Source organism: Pocillopora damicornis, chromosome 13 (genome assembly GCF_964200805.1).
Source record: "Pocillopora damicornis chromosome 13, jaPocDami1.2, whole genome shotgun sequence".
In the NCBI taxonomy this organism is placed as follows: domain Eukaryota; kingdom Metazoa; phylum Cnidaria; class Anthozoa; order Scleractinia; family Pocilloporidae; genus Pocillopora; species Pocillopora damicornis.
In genome coordinates this window covers 9,503,819-9,522,623 of record NC_142682.1, presented here as the reverse complement: position 1 = coordinate 9,522,623, position 18,805 = coordinate 9,503,819, and the positions used below count along the sequence as shown (strand labels likewise).

The window sequence follows — 18,805 nt, the reverse complement described above, 5'->3', positions numbered from 1 at the left end:
CATTTAAATAAAGAGGTCTTGTTGAAAATGGAATGGATAGTACTACTTTTCAAGGGCTATATCATGCTTGTTTTGGTTCCTCTGGTGCAATTTTTATATTCACCATGGCTACTGATTGCATGTGATTTTTTTTTCTTATTTAATACACTGAATCCTCTCTGAGATTGAGATACCAGTATACAGGGTTGGTAGGATGAAGTAACTGGTTGACTTTTCGTGGTAAATGTTTCAATTGTTCTGGGTGGAAATGGTTGGAATAGACATTCCACCTGCGTTGAGGTAGTTATTAGAATAAACAAGACTTGCATCACTTTGGTAGATTGTCCGAAGAACATCGTCATTTAGTGCACTACGAAAGCGTGGGAAGGGGGATGTAGAACTGGATGACTATGTATGTCCTATGGACCTAGAGGTTCCTCCAGCTTTGACGACATTTGTGGTACAGCGAAGTAGACGCTCAGCTGAGCGAAATGATGAGTCTGGCTTACAATCAAGAATAAAACGTGATGAAGATAAGGAAATTCAGGTTTATCATTTTTATCATTAAGTGTGTCATTTAAAGCTATATAATTATTAACATGCTACCACAAAAACTCTTAATATGTTCTTGTGTCGAAGCAGGTTAAATAAAATGAATAGAAGAGATTGCTGAAGAAATGAATTTGTTTTCTGCCTCCAGATTAACGTGAATTACATGTATCAAGTTATTTCTCTTTCATATTGACATTAAAAAAAAGTACAGACACCACGTTCCAGGAAAAAGAACAAATTGTGGATTTATTCAAAGAAAAACCGTTATGTTTCGCTACATTCCCATATACAAACAACGACTTCTTTATAAAATTAAAAGATGGATGCATGGCTCACAGCTTTGGTATTAATTAGTTGTCATTAATACTTTTTAGGGTGATGACCAAGTAACAGGGACAATAGGAGCTTTCTCTCAGGAGCTTGATTCACTTACAGTAAGCTGTTGACACTTTTCCTTGAGATTCACTTATGAATTCCATGTCATCCTCTTAAGTTTTTAATGGGTCAATCGGCACTAAATTTAATTTCTTTGAATATTACCTGATTTTGAAATGGTTAATTATGTTGATATATTTTTGTACTTAATAACTTTGAGCTTACCCGCAAAGTGTTTTTCATCTTTCCCCGACCAGTTATAGCATGAAAGTTTTTCAATCGTGTCGTTCTTAATATAAGTTGTGTTTTTTTCTAGCATATGTTGAAAGAGGAAAGGCACAATACACATGATGGTGCTTATGAAGTTTAACAGGGTGGTGTATAACAACTTATCGTTGACTTTAAGATATTTGGCTCTTATGGTTGTAAAGAAGCACAAGAAGTGTTTCTTTTGTGAAGAAGATTCAATGTTCCACTTTTATGGTGTACTTACAGTAAAATTTATAAAGAATTTGAAGCTAATTACTTAGATTCTCTAAACGCTGAAGTGTATTTGGAATCCTAAACATTATGATTCAAACACCAATCCATTCACGGTGACACATGTCAAGTCTCTAGTACGGATTGTTAGAAGTAGGGAGTATTTCAGAACTGCCTCAACTGATATGGTTTTGTTTTACTTCGTTTTTCCAGGCAGCATGCATTTTGCACACAGCTGTTTCACCACTCAGATCCCCCGCTTTTTCCTTGCTTCAGTTCACATCATTTTACAGTGAGACATTCCTATTTGATTTCACAGTGTTGTGTGCACATTACATGTTTTGTCTGTTTGTTTGTAATTGTTTCATCCATTTAGGAAGATTAAATGATAATTAGTTGAACTGAAACTGCTCCAAGACCTTCCGCTCTTACCAGAAACAAAATGAAATTAAGTTTTCTACCCACTTTGCATCTAAATTATGCTAGTTTTGAATGTGGAACAGACATACCATACTTGAGTAACCCTTAAGATGATGCAAGCGATAAACCTCTATCTTCGTCAGGTTGATGTAATAAGCAAACAAAAGAATTGTATGTCATTGCTAGAAATTTTTATAGGTGCATGATACTCAAGGTCACAGATCTATTATTTTTCGTTTATGTACCATAAAAGTGTTGCAAATGTTACTTTAACTACAAAGTCTGGCTTGGAATTATAAGATAAAAAAATTTTTTATTTAGAAAATTGATATAATACAAAAATCGTTGTAATGCTGGAGTGAAATGCTCATTGGTAATTAGGTCAGAAGAAGCTATAACGGCTTTAATGAGTTGCCGTCTTCTCGACTTTTATGTGCTAGAATTCCATTTGCTTTAAGAATCAGATTGCCAATTTTTAATCAGATGACTTAATTATGACTTCTATTTTTATAATAAATGTGGTTGTTTCATTAAGTTGTCTTTGACTTGTTCATGTTATTGCTAATCTTTTGTTTTTTGCTTTAATGTACTTTTGTTTGGGTCCTATCGGTCCTTGAAGAATGCTTACTTAAAAATTGGAGGCGTCTGGCAAAGTTCTTTTTTTTTCCGTTTTGTGGTATGTCTTTTATTTATTTTAACCCATAGTGGGAATTACTTTGATTTAATACTCTCAGACTGTTCACTCCATTTGGAGCATGCACTTTCTTTCTTTGGGTTTTCAGATTTCCGTTCTTTTTAGCCCTGATCATGATTGAGAAAAAGTTTCGGAGGTTTCATGTTTCGCGTGATGGAATCTGATCACTCTTTTAACGAAATACATTTCATTTGACCTACAGATGAATTGCAATCCTATCACTCTCAACGTGTGTTATTTTGAAGTTTTGTTTCAACCTACACCGTAGTTTCTACATCCCAGTGTTGATTAAAGTAAATCTTCAAATTTTGTTGACTGGGATTTCTCCGTGGTTTTTTAATTTCAACCACTTTCAAGATATCATTGACCACCGCTGACAATAGGCAAGATTTGATGGCAATCGACAACAGCCTAAAAAAAGTATGAAGTTTACTAGAGCGTATCTTTCACATTGACCCATACCATTTTCGGCAAGGATAACCGCTAGGATAACAACTTGTTAGCTGTCAACAGTGTCGTTAAGGGAGACTTAGAAAGTGACACTGATGAGGACAGTGAGGGTGGTGATCGTGGCATAAACAGTGACATTAACTGTCAGACTAACAGTGACAAAGAAAGTGACAGGAAAAGTGACAATGAAGGTATAGAGACATTTGTTATACCATTGGACGAGTCTACTTTAAGCCCAAGTCAACATCAAGTCACGATTCAAGTTTGAGGCAACTTAAATTTTTTCCTTTTTCGTTAAATAACATCGGAAGACAATAGAAAATTAAAAACAAATACAAACTAAAACAAAACAAATAAACCAGCTAATTTCACTAAGAAAGATAAGTCGGACTTGATCATTCTGGTGAAACCAGCAAACGTTTTACAGAGGAAAATACGGCAGAGACTCGTGTAGAAGCCAGACCTTTTTGTTTAAGTTTTGGGCCAAAAATCGCGGGTGCGGTTTATAGACGAGACCATTATTTGTCTCTAGAGTCTAGACTTTCCGCGTGGCAAACTTTTTGCATCGTGCTCTTGCACGTTACACGCTGAAAGCGATGAATGAGGTATCGTGGTGAAGCAGATGTTGACGAAGTTGTCGACCGTGGGCGGAAGTTGTATTCTGTTGACTGAAGTTGCATTGTGAACCGCGAACGGAAGTAGTCTCGCATGCTACCCCTCCCCACTTGTTGAAAGTCAAAATTAATTTCGATGTAGCTCAGAAACTCTCGTGGAAAGAAATAAAGTGTTTTTATGGTTTAAAATACAGACTAGGTACAAAATGCAGACTGCAGACTGGGTGCAAAATGCAGACTGAGAATTTTTAATGTTTCTCCGTCTGATACCTGATAGCATATCATCTTACAACTTGCCGAGCGTCACGCAATCGCTGTTCCGCCATCATCTTTCCCGATTATTTTCCCTATTGAGGAGTATTCCCTGCCCGTTTCTTGATCACAGTCGTTCTTAATATAATTTCAAGCCTTCATATAGTCTTCCCACTTTGCACGCGAGTTGGTTGGTGTGATGTCTGTACAGAATTTACCAACTTAATAAAAGTTGATGTAGATGTGGATGTAAATGAGGTGTCATATTGAATATTTGACACGCGCAATATTCGAGAAACAATTGACAGCGTTGTACGTGGTCTGTACATTTCATCCTTTTAACCGATATGTGCTCATTTTGATGACAAACGTGCGGACCGAGACCAAAACTGTTCCTTCGACTTGATATATTTTCAACGTTCAGGGGTGTACACGCACTGATTTTCATTTATGTGCTTTATATTGTTATTGGCTTACACGAGGAACCGGCGAATTTTAATAGGGAAAAGCGAAGCATTGCTTTCGTGACTAACCGTTTTTTACTTTTCTAGAGGTTTTATCTCTCATCTGTTTGGTGACTAAGCAAATATTAATATGTGAAAATCAGATTATATGAAGGCTTGAAATTCTACTAAGAGCTATTGTGGCCGCTTTGTTAAAAACCAAATGCAATGGCCGCTTTGTTAAAAACAAAAGATATCAAGAAACGGCAAGGAATATTTCACAATAGTGCAAATGATCGTGAAAGATGAGTGTCACTAATATTTTGCTACTAGAGCAACATTTGATGCCTGATTATGCCCACCAGCCCAACCTCCGCCCCACAAACACACTCACCAACAAAAAGGACACTGTCTGCCTAATGACCTCTGCCAGGAACTCCTGCGTTTGCCCATACCACCTACAGCCCACAAAACGCTTTTTTTCCAATTCTCATCACGACGAATGCACAAGTTTTCTTATCACACAACTGCCCAAAAATAAAAGAAAATTGATTCCATTAGTCTTGAGAGTTCACATAACCGAATTCAACCGTACATATCTCCAACAAGTCCATAAAATTAAAACAAACTTAAGCCATAGCATGAATGAGCTGGCTCCAATAGCCCTTTGATTTTCGTTCAAATTCCACGTTTTCATTTGAGCTGTGGGTTTTAGCAATCATGACAACTGTTGCCAGTCACAAAGAATAGGGAAATCAATTAAAGGTATTTTCAGAGTTGATTAACTTGTTAATGTCGCTATAAATACACACCATTAGATGTGGTCAAGTTTATTGTGAACATCTGCAAATAAACGACCCACTTTTTTTACTATAGTGCTTTTTTGGAGTTTTTTCTCCCTAAATCATGCTTGAAAGATAGGTGGCGGCTTACACACGAGTCGAGTTTTTACGGTACATGTTCTCCAAAATTTTGGCCGAGGAGGGAATGGGATCATGGCGGTTAGGCTAGAGATAACTAGCGACTAAATACAGGAATGGCTCCGACCTGTTAATTGGATAATAAAATAGTAAAAGTTAATAAGTTATATCTTAACTCCTTGCTTGCGAGTATTGTTTAACTGTGTGTCTCGAAGCGGAACAATGTTTTACAAAATCATTTACTCCTTCTTGTTATAGCCGAAAAGCTGTCCGAAGATTAGTTGTGCCATCGCTGCAAACAATCAAGATACTTGACATGATTCAGTGCAAGAGTTTCTGCCACTGATATGACTGGTAAGAGGTTTTTTTTGTTTTTTTTTTTCCTTTTTCAGGTCTAGTGAAGTTGTTGGAAATTACCAAGCAAAATTAAAGTAATTCGCGACTTTCTTCCTTTAGGTGTTGTGCAAAAATAGATGAGGAGCTCGATGAATGGATTTGTCCTTCATGCGAACAATTATCCCAGAAAATCAGTTTTCCACAAAAAAAACTCCTTCGATTGTGGCCAAGCCACGTTTCTCCAGCAGAGCATACTGTAGATTAAAAATCTCGGTCACGCAACATGGCATGGCATGTCCAAACGTGACATGCAGTTGCTGCATTATTTTAAAACTTGGAAACTACATGGCCCTGTGTAATAAAAGAGGGCTTCATTTACAAGCATTGTAGAGTTCAACATAAGTAGAACCTAATAAGACGCTTTTTCAGTTCTTATCTCATTATATAAATTATTTAGCCAAAATGAAAAAAAATAATTAATTTAGCCATTCCTGTCAGCGGTGAAATACAGGAATGGCTCCAGTCTTAGCCAACGTGTAGCCGTACCCTTCCCCCAACAAGGTGAAACGGAGGCGAGGTAACCGTTTTACCTTTTGGGGCGGGGGGTAGGTACGGCTACACGTAAGCTACTCCATTCTCTGACCGTCCGCTTAAACTGACTAAATGAGTTTTGTTAGCGGATGAATTTTTCATAGCCGGAATATCGCTATACGACCTCGCTGACCTGGAAAGACTGCCGTCTTTTTGTAATGTGAGTAGCCATTTCTTGTCTGACACGTCAGTGTTTTCACTCGCATTGATATTTCATTGTTCCGCTTCGAGACATACGGTTAAACAACACTCACGAGCAAGAAGTTAAGATATAACTTTTTAACTTTACCATTTTTACCATCCAATCACAGGTCGGAGCCGTTTCTGCAATTAGTCGCTAGTCTCGAGATATCAGTTTTACACTCCGAGTCTACACGGTTTGTCGTTTAGTAAGGACTACTGCCTCGGGTGTGTGTAAGTAAAAAGAAGTCGGAATCTTTGGGGTAAACTTGTAGATACTTTGAAATGTAGTAGTAGTGAATCAGTGCAGAATAAATCATCGCAAACGGCTGTGAAAAACGTTTTAAGCTTGAGCTCGTATTGCCTCCGGTAACGAACGGAATTTTCCCATCTACTAATAACCGTCAAGTTATCAGTTGGATTGAGGGGCCTCAGTGAAAGATCCAAGCACAAGCTTTTGATGTTCGGATGAATTTCCTGAATGACAAAATGGTTGCATTACTGGGAAAAGAACGGTAATTTTCCTACCTGGTAAAGCCGTAACGGTCGATTGACAGCACTATGCCGATGCTCGTGCAAAAAGCGTAGTTGATCATGAAACTTATTAATTATTAGTCCACTGACACTTGAACGGTCGATATCGCCTAAAAAACGTCGATTTCTTCAAGAATAAAAGTATTTTCTTTTTTATCTCGTCGTTTTTCATATCATGCAGCCTAGCTATTTTTTTCTCTTTACTTTTCTTCTTCAAGAAACTGATAATTTCAGCCGGTATATATGCCTCTGTGGAAACGTCTTTATGAACTACGAGACCAGTTTTCCAGAAAATACGTTGTGCTCTCCGTTTTATGCGCTTAGCTAAACGGAGGTCGTCATCGTACCAGGATGCATGTGGCCGCTTAGAATCTTATCCGAGCCTGTATTGTATTGATTCACTAATTTTGCTCAATTCTGTTTCTTGGAATCACAGGGATCATTGGCTTCTAGAACAATAACTTATTATTATAATTCTCTTCTGCAAACTTTATCCACGAGCTCACCATAGTAAAACTCTGATTGTTAGCACGTAATCGGGGTAGGTGGAATTCATTAAATGAGTAATCCGTATTGCCACCAGAGGCTAATGTAATTTCCCCATCTATCCCTTGAGCCTATGCGAGATGGTTGAAGCTCGACGATTTAGCCTGACTTTTAATTTTCCATTGTACCCTTTTTATAGCAGTAACCATCATGTTATTAATTAAGCTGAGAAGCCTCTGCCTAAGTTTAAAGCTGGAGCTAGAAGTGGTCGGGAGGATTGCCGGTATTACAAAAATGAGCGACTGTGAAAGAACGTTGCTACGACTAACGAAGGATAACCGCAAGACTGGACACGTGGGGGGAGAGGGCCGAGATTTGTCAACTGGGAGATGATGAAACTATTCCCGATTGGAGGACGTTTTGTTTCCTATCGTTTCACTTTATATACAAACTCACAAACAACCGCCATGCCGAGCAAGGCAACAAAATGACTTTGTTATGCCCTTGGGGCGAATCGAATTCAGCTACAAATGGATCTAGAGATGACGTTTAATTACACTATCAAACGCAATGATTTGATAGCCAAAGAAATTTGGCAGTTCAAATGTCACATATCTTTTTTTTTTGTCAGACAAGATGGGCTAAACCTATGCCCCCAAAAAATTTCCCGGGTATTAAATATTGGAGAGAAAATAATTCCAAATTTTCATCTGAATATCAGGTTACTTTCTTTATTCCGGCTTCATTTCTAGAGAAATGTTTTATTTCAGTTTGATTTACATTGCTTTAGAGACAAACTCTTTGTGTTTTACCGATTGATTCCATATGAATGACAGGCTAACCAGACCACAAGAATAAACATGACTTCCCCTTTATCACGGCAAAAGGAAACGTATGGCACATTATAGCGGGTAAATTCCCTGACGCGTTTAATTTTTTTTTTTCGCTTAGCTTTTCTTGTTGTTTTTTCTTTGTTCTTACATTTTAAAATCTCTTCTTATCTACTTCTCCTAGTCGCCGATAGGTCAATTGAAGATTGGTAAAAGTCTTTTAAGGCTTTTACGATATATCCTCGTAAATATCAAGCAGATGCATGGATTCAAAGCGCTCCAAGACAACACCATGAATCCAGCTATGAACTTAAGCACCGTTTCAAACACACAAATGGGTTGGTCATCCCAATCCCAGAGGAATATTCGAGTGAACATGTAAACAACCGTCGGGATCATGCATGAAACGAAGCAAATTACCAAGGCCACCGTCATTTGGATGACTTTTCTTCGTTGTTGCTCTAGACGGCGTAGTTGATAGGAAAGTTGTGTCCTGTTTCGGTTGTTTCTCTTCTTCAAGATCCAGACAATGGTCCCATACACAATGATTAGGAGACAAATTGGTGTGATGACAAAAGCGATGTGAATTGTTGTGCTATATATCTTGTGTGTTTTTTGACGATCGAAGGCTGGTTCCCAGTCAAACACGCAAAGAGTTTCTCCGTCTTCCCCTGAAATCAGTCTGAAGGTATAAAAATAGGGAGAGTGAACTGCAGAGGCGGTGATCCACGTACACAGAATTCCAATAACACGTGCTTTCGCTGACTCGAACGTGGTGTTTAGTGGAGACAGTGCAGACATTAATCTATCCAGTGATATCAAGAGTAGGCTTTCGATTGATACAATAAGGGAAACATCAGGAAGAAAGTGACACAGTTTGCAAAGAATGTTTCCCAGTAGCCTAGGACTGTCAACTTTCCAAGAATCTGATCCCGAAGAGATGTTAACGATTCTGATGAGAATGATGGTCAGAGGAATACACAAGTCGGATACTGCCATGTTGAACACGAAGTAGTGGACCGATTTTCGCAATTGTTTGTTTTTGTAAGTGATTATCAGGATCAAAATGTTTCCAGAAAGAGAAACAAGAAGGATGAGAGAATAAGCCAGTGCTTTGAAGAATACTTCAGTCCGGTTGTTTTCTTTCCCAAAACATTCTCGGTCGTCTGAGATCTCAGCATTCTCCGATACGTTTGCCGAAGCGTTTCCACAGTCAAATTGTTCCAAGGTACAATTTGAAAACATCTTGGTCCTTAATACTCTAGATTATTGAGCAACGAATGTCCTTGCGAAGCTCTTTCCGCCTGCTTATCGAAGTTCCGCTCACGAAGCTTTGTATCACATCTGAGTCTGCTTTGGTATGCCGTTGTCACTTATACATTTATTTCTCATTAATCTGTACGTGACATTGCATTGAACTCTCAAATCACCTGCTTCTGCCATGAAGGCATATTCATTTCGCAATAAGAAGAACATATATATTTCTTACGTATAAATGGCTGTCTGTTTTTTGTTTTACTGCCTAATGGAATTTTCCTTTTTATCTGTCGTTTTTTCAAGGACAGTTTTTTAGAATGACTTCTTACGTATATATTCCATTCGATAACTACAGGGCGACCATAAACGCCGCTCATAAATGTCTTCTTTGCATGACAAAGGTCAATTGCTTAATAGTAATTATTCAGTGCACGAAAATAACACATATACTTAAAGTCGGCATCTGTTTGTGTTGTAGGGTTACTTGTGTTGTAGGGTTACTTGTTTTCTTCGCTCTCTCCTCTTAAAGATATGATTGTTTTGCACCGGCTCGTTTAGTCATTGGTTTCGTAAATAACATATGTGCATTAACCAGGATCAAGGCCACGAAATGAATTCCCGCAAGTTTTAAACACTTGGCTACTTAGAATAATGGCGCCTACAATGGCCCTATGCGACCGACTTTTTATTCAAATGTCTCTACCTGGGTAGAATTTTCAAATCAACGAAAATAAAGTGGTAGGACACCCAACAGGGCATTTTCTAATCAATCGTTATGTGTATTTTTATTTGTTTTATATTTACCGTATTACCATATTACTCAAATTTTATATTATATTATATCTATATTTACCATGTTATGAGCATTCTCTCTCTACAAGGCTTATATGCTCGGATTCGGTCAGGTTCGTAAAGGTTCTTCTAGGACAGACCACAACACCGGGAACTAAGTTTCCTACTCTTTGATACAAGCGTGTGGGTTTTGTTAACGTTCCCTACTAACTAGTACCGAGAAGATGCAGGAGACGGGGCCTACGGCTTGTCGTCCTTATCCAAGAAGTCGAGAATGTCTAACTGCTTGCAGATATCATAGCAAAGGCAGCACATTCTCCTCAGTTATTTTAAGACTCTGAGTGTGGGTCCGGTCTGGGTCTTGAACCCTGATCTCCCTCACAGTAGTCCGGTGTCACAGCGGATTTGGACCCCCCGCGGATTTGGACCCCCGGTCCATATCTGCTAGCGGATTTGGACCCCCCCCGGTCCAAATCCGCCAGCGGATATGGACCCCCCTTCGCAGATTTGGACCCCCCTACCAAACTTTCCTTTTAAGCATCCTTTGTATCATATTTGGTAACTAATTCTATTTGCAAGCTTTTTGTCGATGTTCTTTTCAATCGCAACACAACATTCCTCAATAAAGGTAAAAGAAAAAAACAGTCATTTCGTTCCAATTCTACCGCATTTATTTTAGCGAGTCGTACAGTAAACGTAAGAATCAGATGTGAACAAACTACTGCATTCGAACTATTGAAATTGTTACGATAAATCCTTGCTTCTTCTGATGCGAATCAACATTGATACGAAACGTCATAACAATAGTGGAGACTATTGCGTCCAGTCAGAAAAATAACTCAGTCTGATTTTCTAAAATAATAACAATAAACAGTTTCTGAACAAGAACGAAGAAACTACTCCTACTACAAGTCGTTCGTAAAGCCTATGATAAGTAAAAATGTTTCTATTCTGAACTATTGGAACTCTCAGCTTATTTTCAGATGCAAATCAACATTAATCAACATTAATGTCAACGTCTTAACAAAAATGGAGACTATTACATCGAACTCAATCTTATTTTCTAATTTTAATGATTATTAACTGTTGAGGGATCCAAAATAACACCTTAACAATTACGAAGACGTCAGAGTCTGGCGATCTGCAGACAATGCAGAGTCACTCGCCCTCCGGGGTAGTCTTAAATCATGTGAAACCATTCCTCGCACAACTCGCACAGAACCATGTCGTCCCAACACTCGGGCATTGAATAATGACAAAATAAATTAGTGTCACAAGTTTGTCTCCTATTGAATCTAGTGGTGTTCGACTATCGCGGAAAAGGTTCAAAAACGACCTCTCTCCAGACATCAAATTAACTCTTGTGCATTTTCCCTTGGTCAAAAGAAACATCCGACGGGATGCCAGTTCGTATGCATTAACGATACGCATGTTTTGAATGAAAAACATACTTTAGTACGCACTGGAACGTAAAGTATCATCTATTTTTACTAGAACGTTGAGGACGATGTTTTCACTCAGTTTTGTTGGGGGTCCAAATCCGCGGAGGGGGTCCAAATCCGCTAGCGTATTTGGACCGGGGGGGTCCATATCCGCTAGCGGATTTGGACCGGGGGGTCCGTATCTGCTAGCGGATTTGGACCGTGGGGTCCAAATCTAGGGGGGTCCAAATCCGCTGGTACACCGGCGCTCATCCACATGACTTGTAATTCTCTAGATTTTCACGTGTTCCTAAGCAGAGAATTTCCGACTTGAGGGATATCAAAACAATTAATACCTGAGAAAAACATGGCCTCCTCGACAAATTAAATTTTAATAGTCTTCAATTAGTTTTTCAATTTGCTTCCCTTTCATCTGCTTTTGTGTTATTTAATGGAAAGTCGATATCGTTATGCCGTGGGACAAAAATTCCGCCTTTTGACCCCTACCAGTTCCAAAATTATCGCAAATAAGTGAACGAACCGTCATCAACCTATGATAGAAATGGCCGATGCAAGTCGTTTCTTTAGCGGGTCGATCACTTTGACGTCAATAATGATTACCTTGTTATGTTCACCCAAACTTATTTGTATATGTATTCATCTATTAAAATTAACTTCAAGACGAAGATTTTTCAGTTAAATAGGACCCATCCTTAACACTTTGGTCGAACAAAACAGTGATTACAACGAAGTTCAGTGTTGCTGTTAAAACAAACCATCCTAAATATAACCTTTGGATAGCTCACTCGTGGATTGACAAGTGTCAAGGGAGATAATGACTGTCAACACAATCGTGAGGCATTTCTTCGAAAACAGCTCTCAGACAACCGACCATGCAGCCTCGAGTCATCCCGACCAAGCTTGTGAAATAACAACCGACTCTGCTGTAGAGGTTACGGCTAAAGCTTTGGTTTATATTTTCATTTTCCTTGTTTCGTTTTTCGGAAATATCTTTCTTTTTGTGGTCATTTACAAGAAAAAGCAGCTACGAAGATCCATCAACTACTTTGTTTTCAACATGGCTGTATCCGACCTCTTCAACAACCCTTTGACCATCATGACTGTGAAGATCGTTGAGATCATTTCAGGATCGAGTTCCTGGAAAGTTGATCGCCCGTGGCTGCTGGGAAACATTTTATGCAAACTTGCCTACTTTCTCCCAGATGTTTCTCTTGCGGTTTCCATCGGAAGCCTTCTTTTGATCTCAATAGATAGGCTCATCGCTGTCGTCTTTCCACTGAAGGCCAAACTTATCTCCTCAAAAGTGCGATTGATCAGTATTCTAAGCACGTGGTTTGTCGCCATCGCCGTCCACGCACCTTATTTCTACAGCTTCAAACTGATTCCCTACGAAAATGAAACGTATTGTATCTTGAATTGGGGACCGACATTCGACCACATGAAAACGCATAAAAGATTTCTTACGGCAACTTTTATGACTTTCATCCCCATTCTCGCTCTAGTCCTGGCCGTTGTGTGTAGCATTATCGCACGGACATTAAGAAAAATTAACAAAAATACAAAAGAGTAACTGTCTTGTTGCCAAAACCATCGAGATCAACAGCCGAGAAAAATTGTCATATTGGCAATGGCCATTATGATTTCCTTCGTTTCCTGGATGACTCCCCTGTTTATCTATCTATTTCTTAAAATTTTTCTGTGGAATTGGGAATCGCCACCCATTTATGCATTTCAGACAGTTATCTCATTTATTTCTGCCTTTCTGCTGCATTCGTAGAGTGCAGTAAATCCTTACATTTGTTTTATCTTTAGCGAGAACTACCACAACGGCCTTAGGCAATACTTTCATTGTAATTGCCTCAGTCGCAGAATATCAGGTTTGCAAGGCAACAACCCCTTCAGACCCATTCAAGTAGCGTACACATTATCTCATACAGCAGAAAAGCTTGAGAACTATATATGCATATGGATGTATATAAATGTGGGGGTAGAGTCTACCTTGGCATAAAGTGCTCAATGCTGTGGTAGCAAAGCTGGGTATATACGAGTGAAAGAGTCAAAGATGACGCATCGATTCTCTGTTACTCTGAGTTTCGCGCCTAAGCGCTCGTCAGACAGAACTTTATTCAATGAAGAACATACCTCCTGTTTGAATAAACGCAAGCGGACCACAATCAGAAAGGACTAGAAAGGACATCTCACGAGAATTTAAGAAGCAAGGACTGAACATTTCTATAAGCACAAACCAAAAAATCTGCAACTTCCTCGACGTCACCCTAAACCTTACGGACGGAACCCACTATCCATACAGAAAGCCCAACAACGAAACTCTCTACATCGACGCCAATTCCAACCTACAATAATAAAACACCTACCAGCAGCCATCGGCCGACGAATCTCCGACATTACCTCAAGCAAAGAACTCTTTAACAAAGCCAAACCACACTACGAAAGTGCACTTAAACAAAGTGGACACGACGAAGAATTAACCTACACTGAGCGCAAGAAACCTGTAACTCACACCGTACAAAACAGCCGCAAGAACAGGCAAAGAAACATAATTTGGTTTAATCCGCCCTTCAGCATGAATGTACAAACAAACATCGACAGAGAGTTTCTGAACCTCGTCAGTAAACATTTTCCGAAAAATCACCGGTACAGCAAAATTTTCAACAAAAACAACATGATAGTTAGTTATAGCTGCACAGACAACCTACAAACCATAATTAAGAGGCACAACAGAAAAATCCTCGAAACAAGCAAGACACCCTCCACGGAAAACAAATGTAACTGCAGGAAAAAAAACGACTGCCCTCTGAAAAAAACCTTCCTCACTTCAAGCGTCGTCTACAACGCCAACGTAACAACAGAAAATGACACAACCGGAGAGAATTACATTGGACTTACTGTAGGAACTTTTAAGCAACGTTACACGCAACACAAACTTTCTTTTCGGAACAGAAACTATTCAGCACGGAACTATCAAAGCATATCTGGACACTCAAAGACAGCAACACCAATTTTATAATAAACTGGAGTATTTTAGCGACCGCCCCGGCCTACAGCAACAAAAGCAAGCGGTGCCACTCGTGCCTCACAGAAAAACTTTATTTAGTTAGAGCTAAGACACCGTCTTTATTAAACAAAATAACAGAACTCATTTCTAAATGCCGCCACGAGAATAAGTTTTACTTAGCAAATTTCACAAGCCGCCAACAATAGCTCTATAGAATCTCTATTTCACAGGTAGATCAGATCACCACACTAGTGAATTAATTAGCTACTCATCTAATTTGTATATAAGGAGGCATGTTCTTCATTGAATAAAGTTCTGTCTGACGAGCGCTTAGGCGCGAAACTCAGAGTAGCAGAGAATCAATGCGTCATCTTTGACTCTTTCACTCATATATATATGTATATATATAATATATATATATATATATATATATATATATAGGGGTGAGCGTGTGTGTGTGTGTACATGTATTTAAATCCCTATACTCAGAAAATAGACAGGATGATCATTGGATATGCATGTAGGGAACACTGTGGAGTGTTCAATTAAGATCTAGGTGCCACACACTTAACTACATGAACCAAACCATTTGTTCATATCGCGATATATCTGTTTTCTCCGCCGGAGTGTTTCCTAATGCGAGACCATGATATTTAATCGATCCTTTAGATCTTATATTAAGGGGCTGGAATACAATTTAGGGCCTGTTTACATGGAGGTGGGGGACCCTAGGTAGGTGAGGTAACCCTCCTAGGTGGGGTAACCCGCCTGTCCATATAATTTCTTATTTTATTTTGATCACGTTTACATGATAGGTGGGGTGACCCACCCAAGCGGGTTGCCCGGTCTGCCAAGTAGAGTAACCCTGTCAGCCGGGGTGACAATTTGCCATGTAAACGTGTCAAGGTGGGGTAACCCGCCTAGCCGGGGTCGCGGTTCATGGCAAAAAGCTCAAAAGCGAAACATGTATGTTTTAAAACTTTGTACATTTCCTAACCGTCTCATGGCAGAAATCAGCAGAAACCGCAACAGACACACAAGAAGTGTAAAATGTTCACATTTCGGAATATTTAGCGTCGTAAATCGACCATATTTGGTTTCCCAAACTATTCCGTATAACGTATTAAGTCAACCGTTTCTCGCGAAACCAAACACCGCGTAACAAAACGCGTGAAGCTTTCACGAATAAATACATATGTGTCCGAGAATTTATCATTCGTCTTTTTCGAGATGTGAGCTCGGGACGCCTCTGCTCAAACTCCTTAATTGCAAGCGCAACAGCAACCTCAAGAAACCTCACCCCAGCACCCCGGGGTTGTAAGATTGCATGTAAACGCGTTTTATTTTTGGACCACGGCTACTGAGGCGGGTTACCTCACCTACCTGGGGTCCCCCACCTCCATGTAAACAGGCCCTTAGTCACTTATCCTACTTGTATTCGTGGACAGTTTGGTATGGATGATCTAAGAATCATTTGCAGGTTTAAAAAAATATATTATATTATTATATTATATATGACGAATATAACGTCTCCTGGTACTACTAATTACTGATCAGCTTTCTATCACATGACATGCACAGCACCTGAGGCTACGAATGCAAAGAGTCTCGATGCCTATTTTTTTCTCTCTCTCTTTCTTACTTTTGTTTACTCTTTCCTTTTTCGCTATTTATTCAAAGGCTTCTTCCTTCCCTGTTTCTTTAATGAGACCTTCATATTTCTCTTTTCCGTCATCTACAATTTTCTACTCTAGTCGAGAGCATGTTACGTAACTATCCCCACAGACGCCTCATCCCTATGATAATGAGCGTTTGTAACAGGACAAAATAAGAATTCGGATTCTTTGAGCTGATTCTTGTTTGGATAGGCTAGTAAATGTGTAGACGACACGATGCGTTAATCATCATGCTATTCCATTTTCTATATCTCGATCTTGTCATTCAGTTTAGAACATTTAAGAGCTAATGTCAGCATGCATCAGACAAACAGCGGCAAGTCACCCAAAATTTGCTTTCACTCCTACCGTCATATTTTGTAGCCCAATATGTTCTAATAATTTTGGTGTAGTTTTTTTGTAAACATTTATTTTGGCAAAGGGCCCTTCCGCATTAGCTAATAGTCGCTAACAAAACTTGTTTCTCTTCGCCAAAAATCACATCAAAATTTGTCCTTGCTAAATTTCAAGTGTGCCTTTACATAAGAGGGCGGGGATGCGCGACTGGAATTTCGAAAACGACTGCTATAAAAGCATAAAAGATACTTAAGTCTTATCCGTGTGGGAGTGGCAGCAATTGATGTCTACCCCTAAAAAGTACAAATTCAAAGATAAAAACTGAAAAATCCCAAAAATAAAAACTACTTTATCGATGTGCTTGAGTCAGATCATTAAAATCGTCCCAGGAATGCTTATCTCAGGTATTTTATTGGGCGAAAACAGGAGATGGGCCCCTGGCGAAAAACACCCTAAAACGTACCAGCTAGGTCTTTGGTAGTCCACTAAAGTTTGAGACATCGTAAAAGGTACCAGGAAAACCCCAATAAACTCACTCAGAAATGACTCGTTTCAGATTAATTTTAATTTTACTCTGGTATCATGTGGCAACCGGTATGAGCTCGTTCTTGAACAAAACTCATTCGGATGTCATGTAAAAGGCCCATAAAAGTTTTTATTCCCAGAGCATCACGCTTTGCTCGCCTGTCTGAATACAAGCGTTGAAGCAACAACCCGCTTTTAAATGCTTCGCTGCCGCTGAAACAACGATTAATGACCAAAAAAGCATATATTCTAATATTTTATCGTTATTTATTCAAAATAGACAATAATATTTATACATGGTAAATATTCATTTGTGTCGGTATCAATTATTGCGTGACTAGCTTATGATGTAAATGGGGGAGGGGAAAACACAACGCAAAACCTGGGCTCCTGTCAAAAAGTAATACCCAGACGTAAATATAGATACAATCGAAACGGCTAATAAAATCATAAATAAACAAGGTAAGAGTGTTATCTTAGATTTTTTTACAAATTGTAGTGATTTATGCCAGTTAACGGTGGCGACAAGTAGGCCCACCATGTTTATTTTATAGTCGCTATCAGGTAAATTTTAGCTTCAAACTAGGTGCTCTTGTATCCCAGATACATCATTTTGACACAAAACAGAAAAAAAGAGCAAAATAAATAAATAAATAAAGGCAAATAAAGGAAACAATTAAAATTCACTCCAACTTGACTCGTGACTCAAACTTGAATTGGACTCGAACTTGACTCATGATATGGAATAACTTTGTAGAAATTGATAGTGGCAGTGACAAAGATCTTGAAAGTGACTATAACTGAGACAGAGATAGGGAGAGTGTCAGCGTCAGTTTCATTGACAAGGACAAGGATAAGGGCAAAGACAGTGAGAAGAAAGTGACACTGACGGTGACAGTGAGAGAGAATGCAGTAGAGAATGAGGCTGTACCAGTGACTGTTAGAAAGACGGTTACAGAGAAACAACAGTGACACTGACATGACAATGGGAGACGGCGACAGACAGTGTTGGTGACAGTGAAAGAGACAGTGACAATGATAGCAACTCTTACACACTGTCAGATAGTGTCATGAGATAGTGATAGTGATAGTGTCAGAGAAAGTTTCAAAGACAAAGATAGTGACAGTAAGAGACCGGACCGTGACAGAGAGAAAGACAGAAACAGAAACAGTGACATTAAGAAAGAAAGTTACGAAGAATGTGACTGACGTTGAGAGATGGACAGTGGTAGTGAGAGTGCCAAGGACGATGACTTAGAAAGAAAAAGTGACATCGGCAACAGTGACAAAGACAGTGACAAGGATAATGATATCAAAGTGATGCTGATACTGACAGTGACAGAGACAGTGATAGTAACACAGACACAGTACCGCTGGTGGAGACAATGACATCGACAGAGACAATGACAGCAACACAGACATTGACCGTTAGAGTGACAGTGAGAGAAAAAGTGAGTGAAACAATGATGCTGATGGAGACAGTGATAGTGGCAGTGAGATTGACAGAAACAGTGAGATTGACAAATACAGTAAAATTGAGAGACAGTGAGCTTGATAGAGAGCTTCCTACTGACAGAGACGGTGATCTAGACAAAAAAAAAAGAGACTGACATTGACTGAGACAG

General features: G+C 39.1%; 2 protein-coding genes, 1 long non-coding RNA gene and 1 pseudogene across 6 annotated transcripts in view; 3 read left to right on the top strand and 1 right to left on the bottom strand.

The window, feature by feature from the left end:
- LOC113673583 (liprin-beta-1) overlaps positions 1 to 2,340 on the top strand; it is a 29,046-nt gene extending 26,706 nt beyond the window's left edge. For 2 of the 3 annotated variants that reach the window (XM_027189984.2, XM_089192266.1), the window contains 3 exons: positions 320 to 526; positions 906 to 965; positions 1,223 to 2,340. In XM_027189984.2, coding sequence (XP_027045785.2) covers positions 320 to 526; positions 906 to 965; positions 1,223 to 1,276 — 321 coding nt within the window. In that variant the 3' untranslated portion in view covers positions 1,277 to 2,340. Of the gene's footprint in view, positions 1 to 319; positions 527 to 905; positions 966 to 1,222 lie in introns of those variants that run through there. The other variant, XR_016182520.1, reaches the window with a different exon arrangement.
- A 3,065-nt stretch (positions 2,341 to 5,405) lies between these two features.
- Positions 5,406 to 5,950, top strand: LOC149035397 (uncharacterized). The gene is made up of 2 exons (XR_016182521.1): positions 5,406 to 5,533; positions 5,636 to 5,950. It is a non-coding gene; the product is annotated as an uncharacterized LOC149035397 (long non-coding RNA).
- A 2,059-nt stretch (positions 5,951 to 8,009) lies between these two features.
- On the bottom strand, positions 8,010 to 10,156 carry LOC149035396 (neuropeptide Y receptor type 1-like). The gene has a single exon (XM_089192269.1). It carries the CDS (start codon positions 9,379 to 9,381, stop codon positions 8,332 to 8,334), a length of 1,050 nt encoding a protein of 349 aa, XP_089048395.1. The 5' UTR covers positions 9,382 to 10,156; the 3' UTR covers positions 8,010 to 8,331.
- Positions 10,157 to 11,983: 1,827 nt separating this feature from the next.
- Positions 11,984 to 18,152, top strand: LOC113673608 (galanin receptor type 1-like; annotated as a pseudogene). The gene is made up of 2 exons (XR_016182199.1): positions 11,984 to 13,544; positions 17,990 to 18,152. The product of XR_016182199.1 is annotated as a galanin receptor type 1-like (transcript).
- Positions 18,153 to 18,805: the final 653 nt, after the last annotated feature.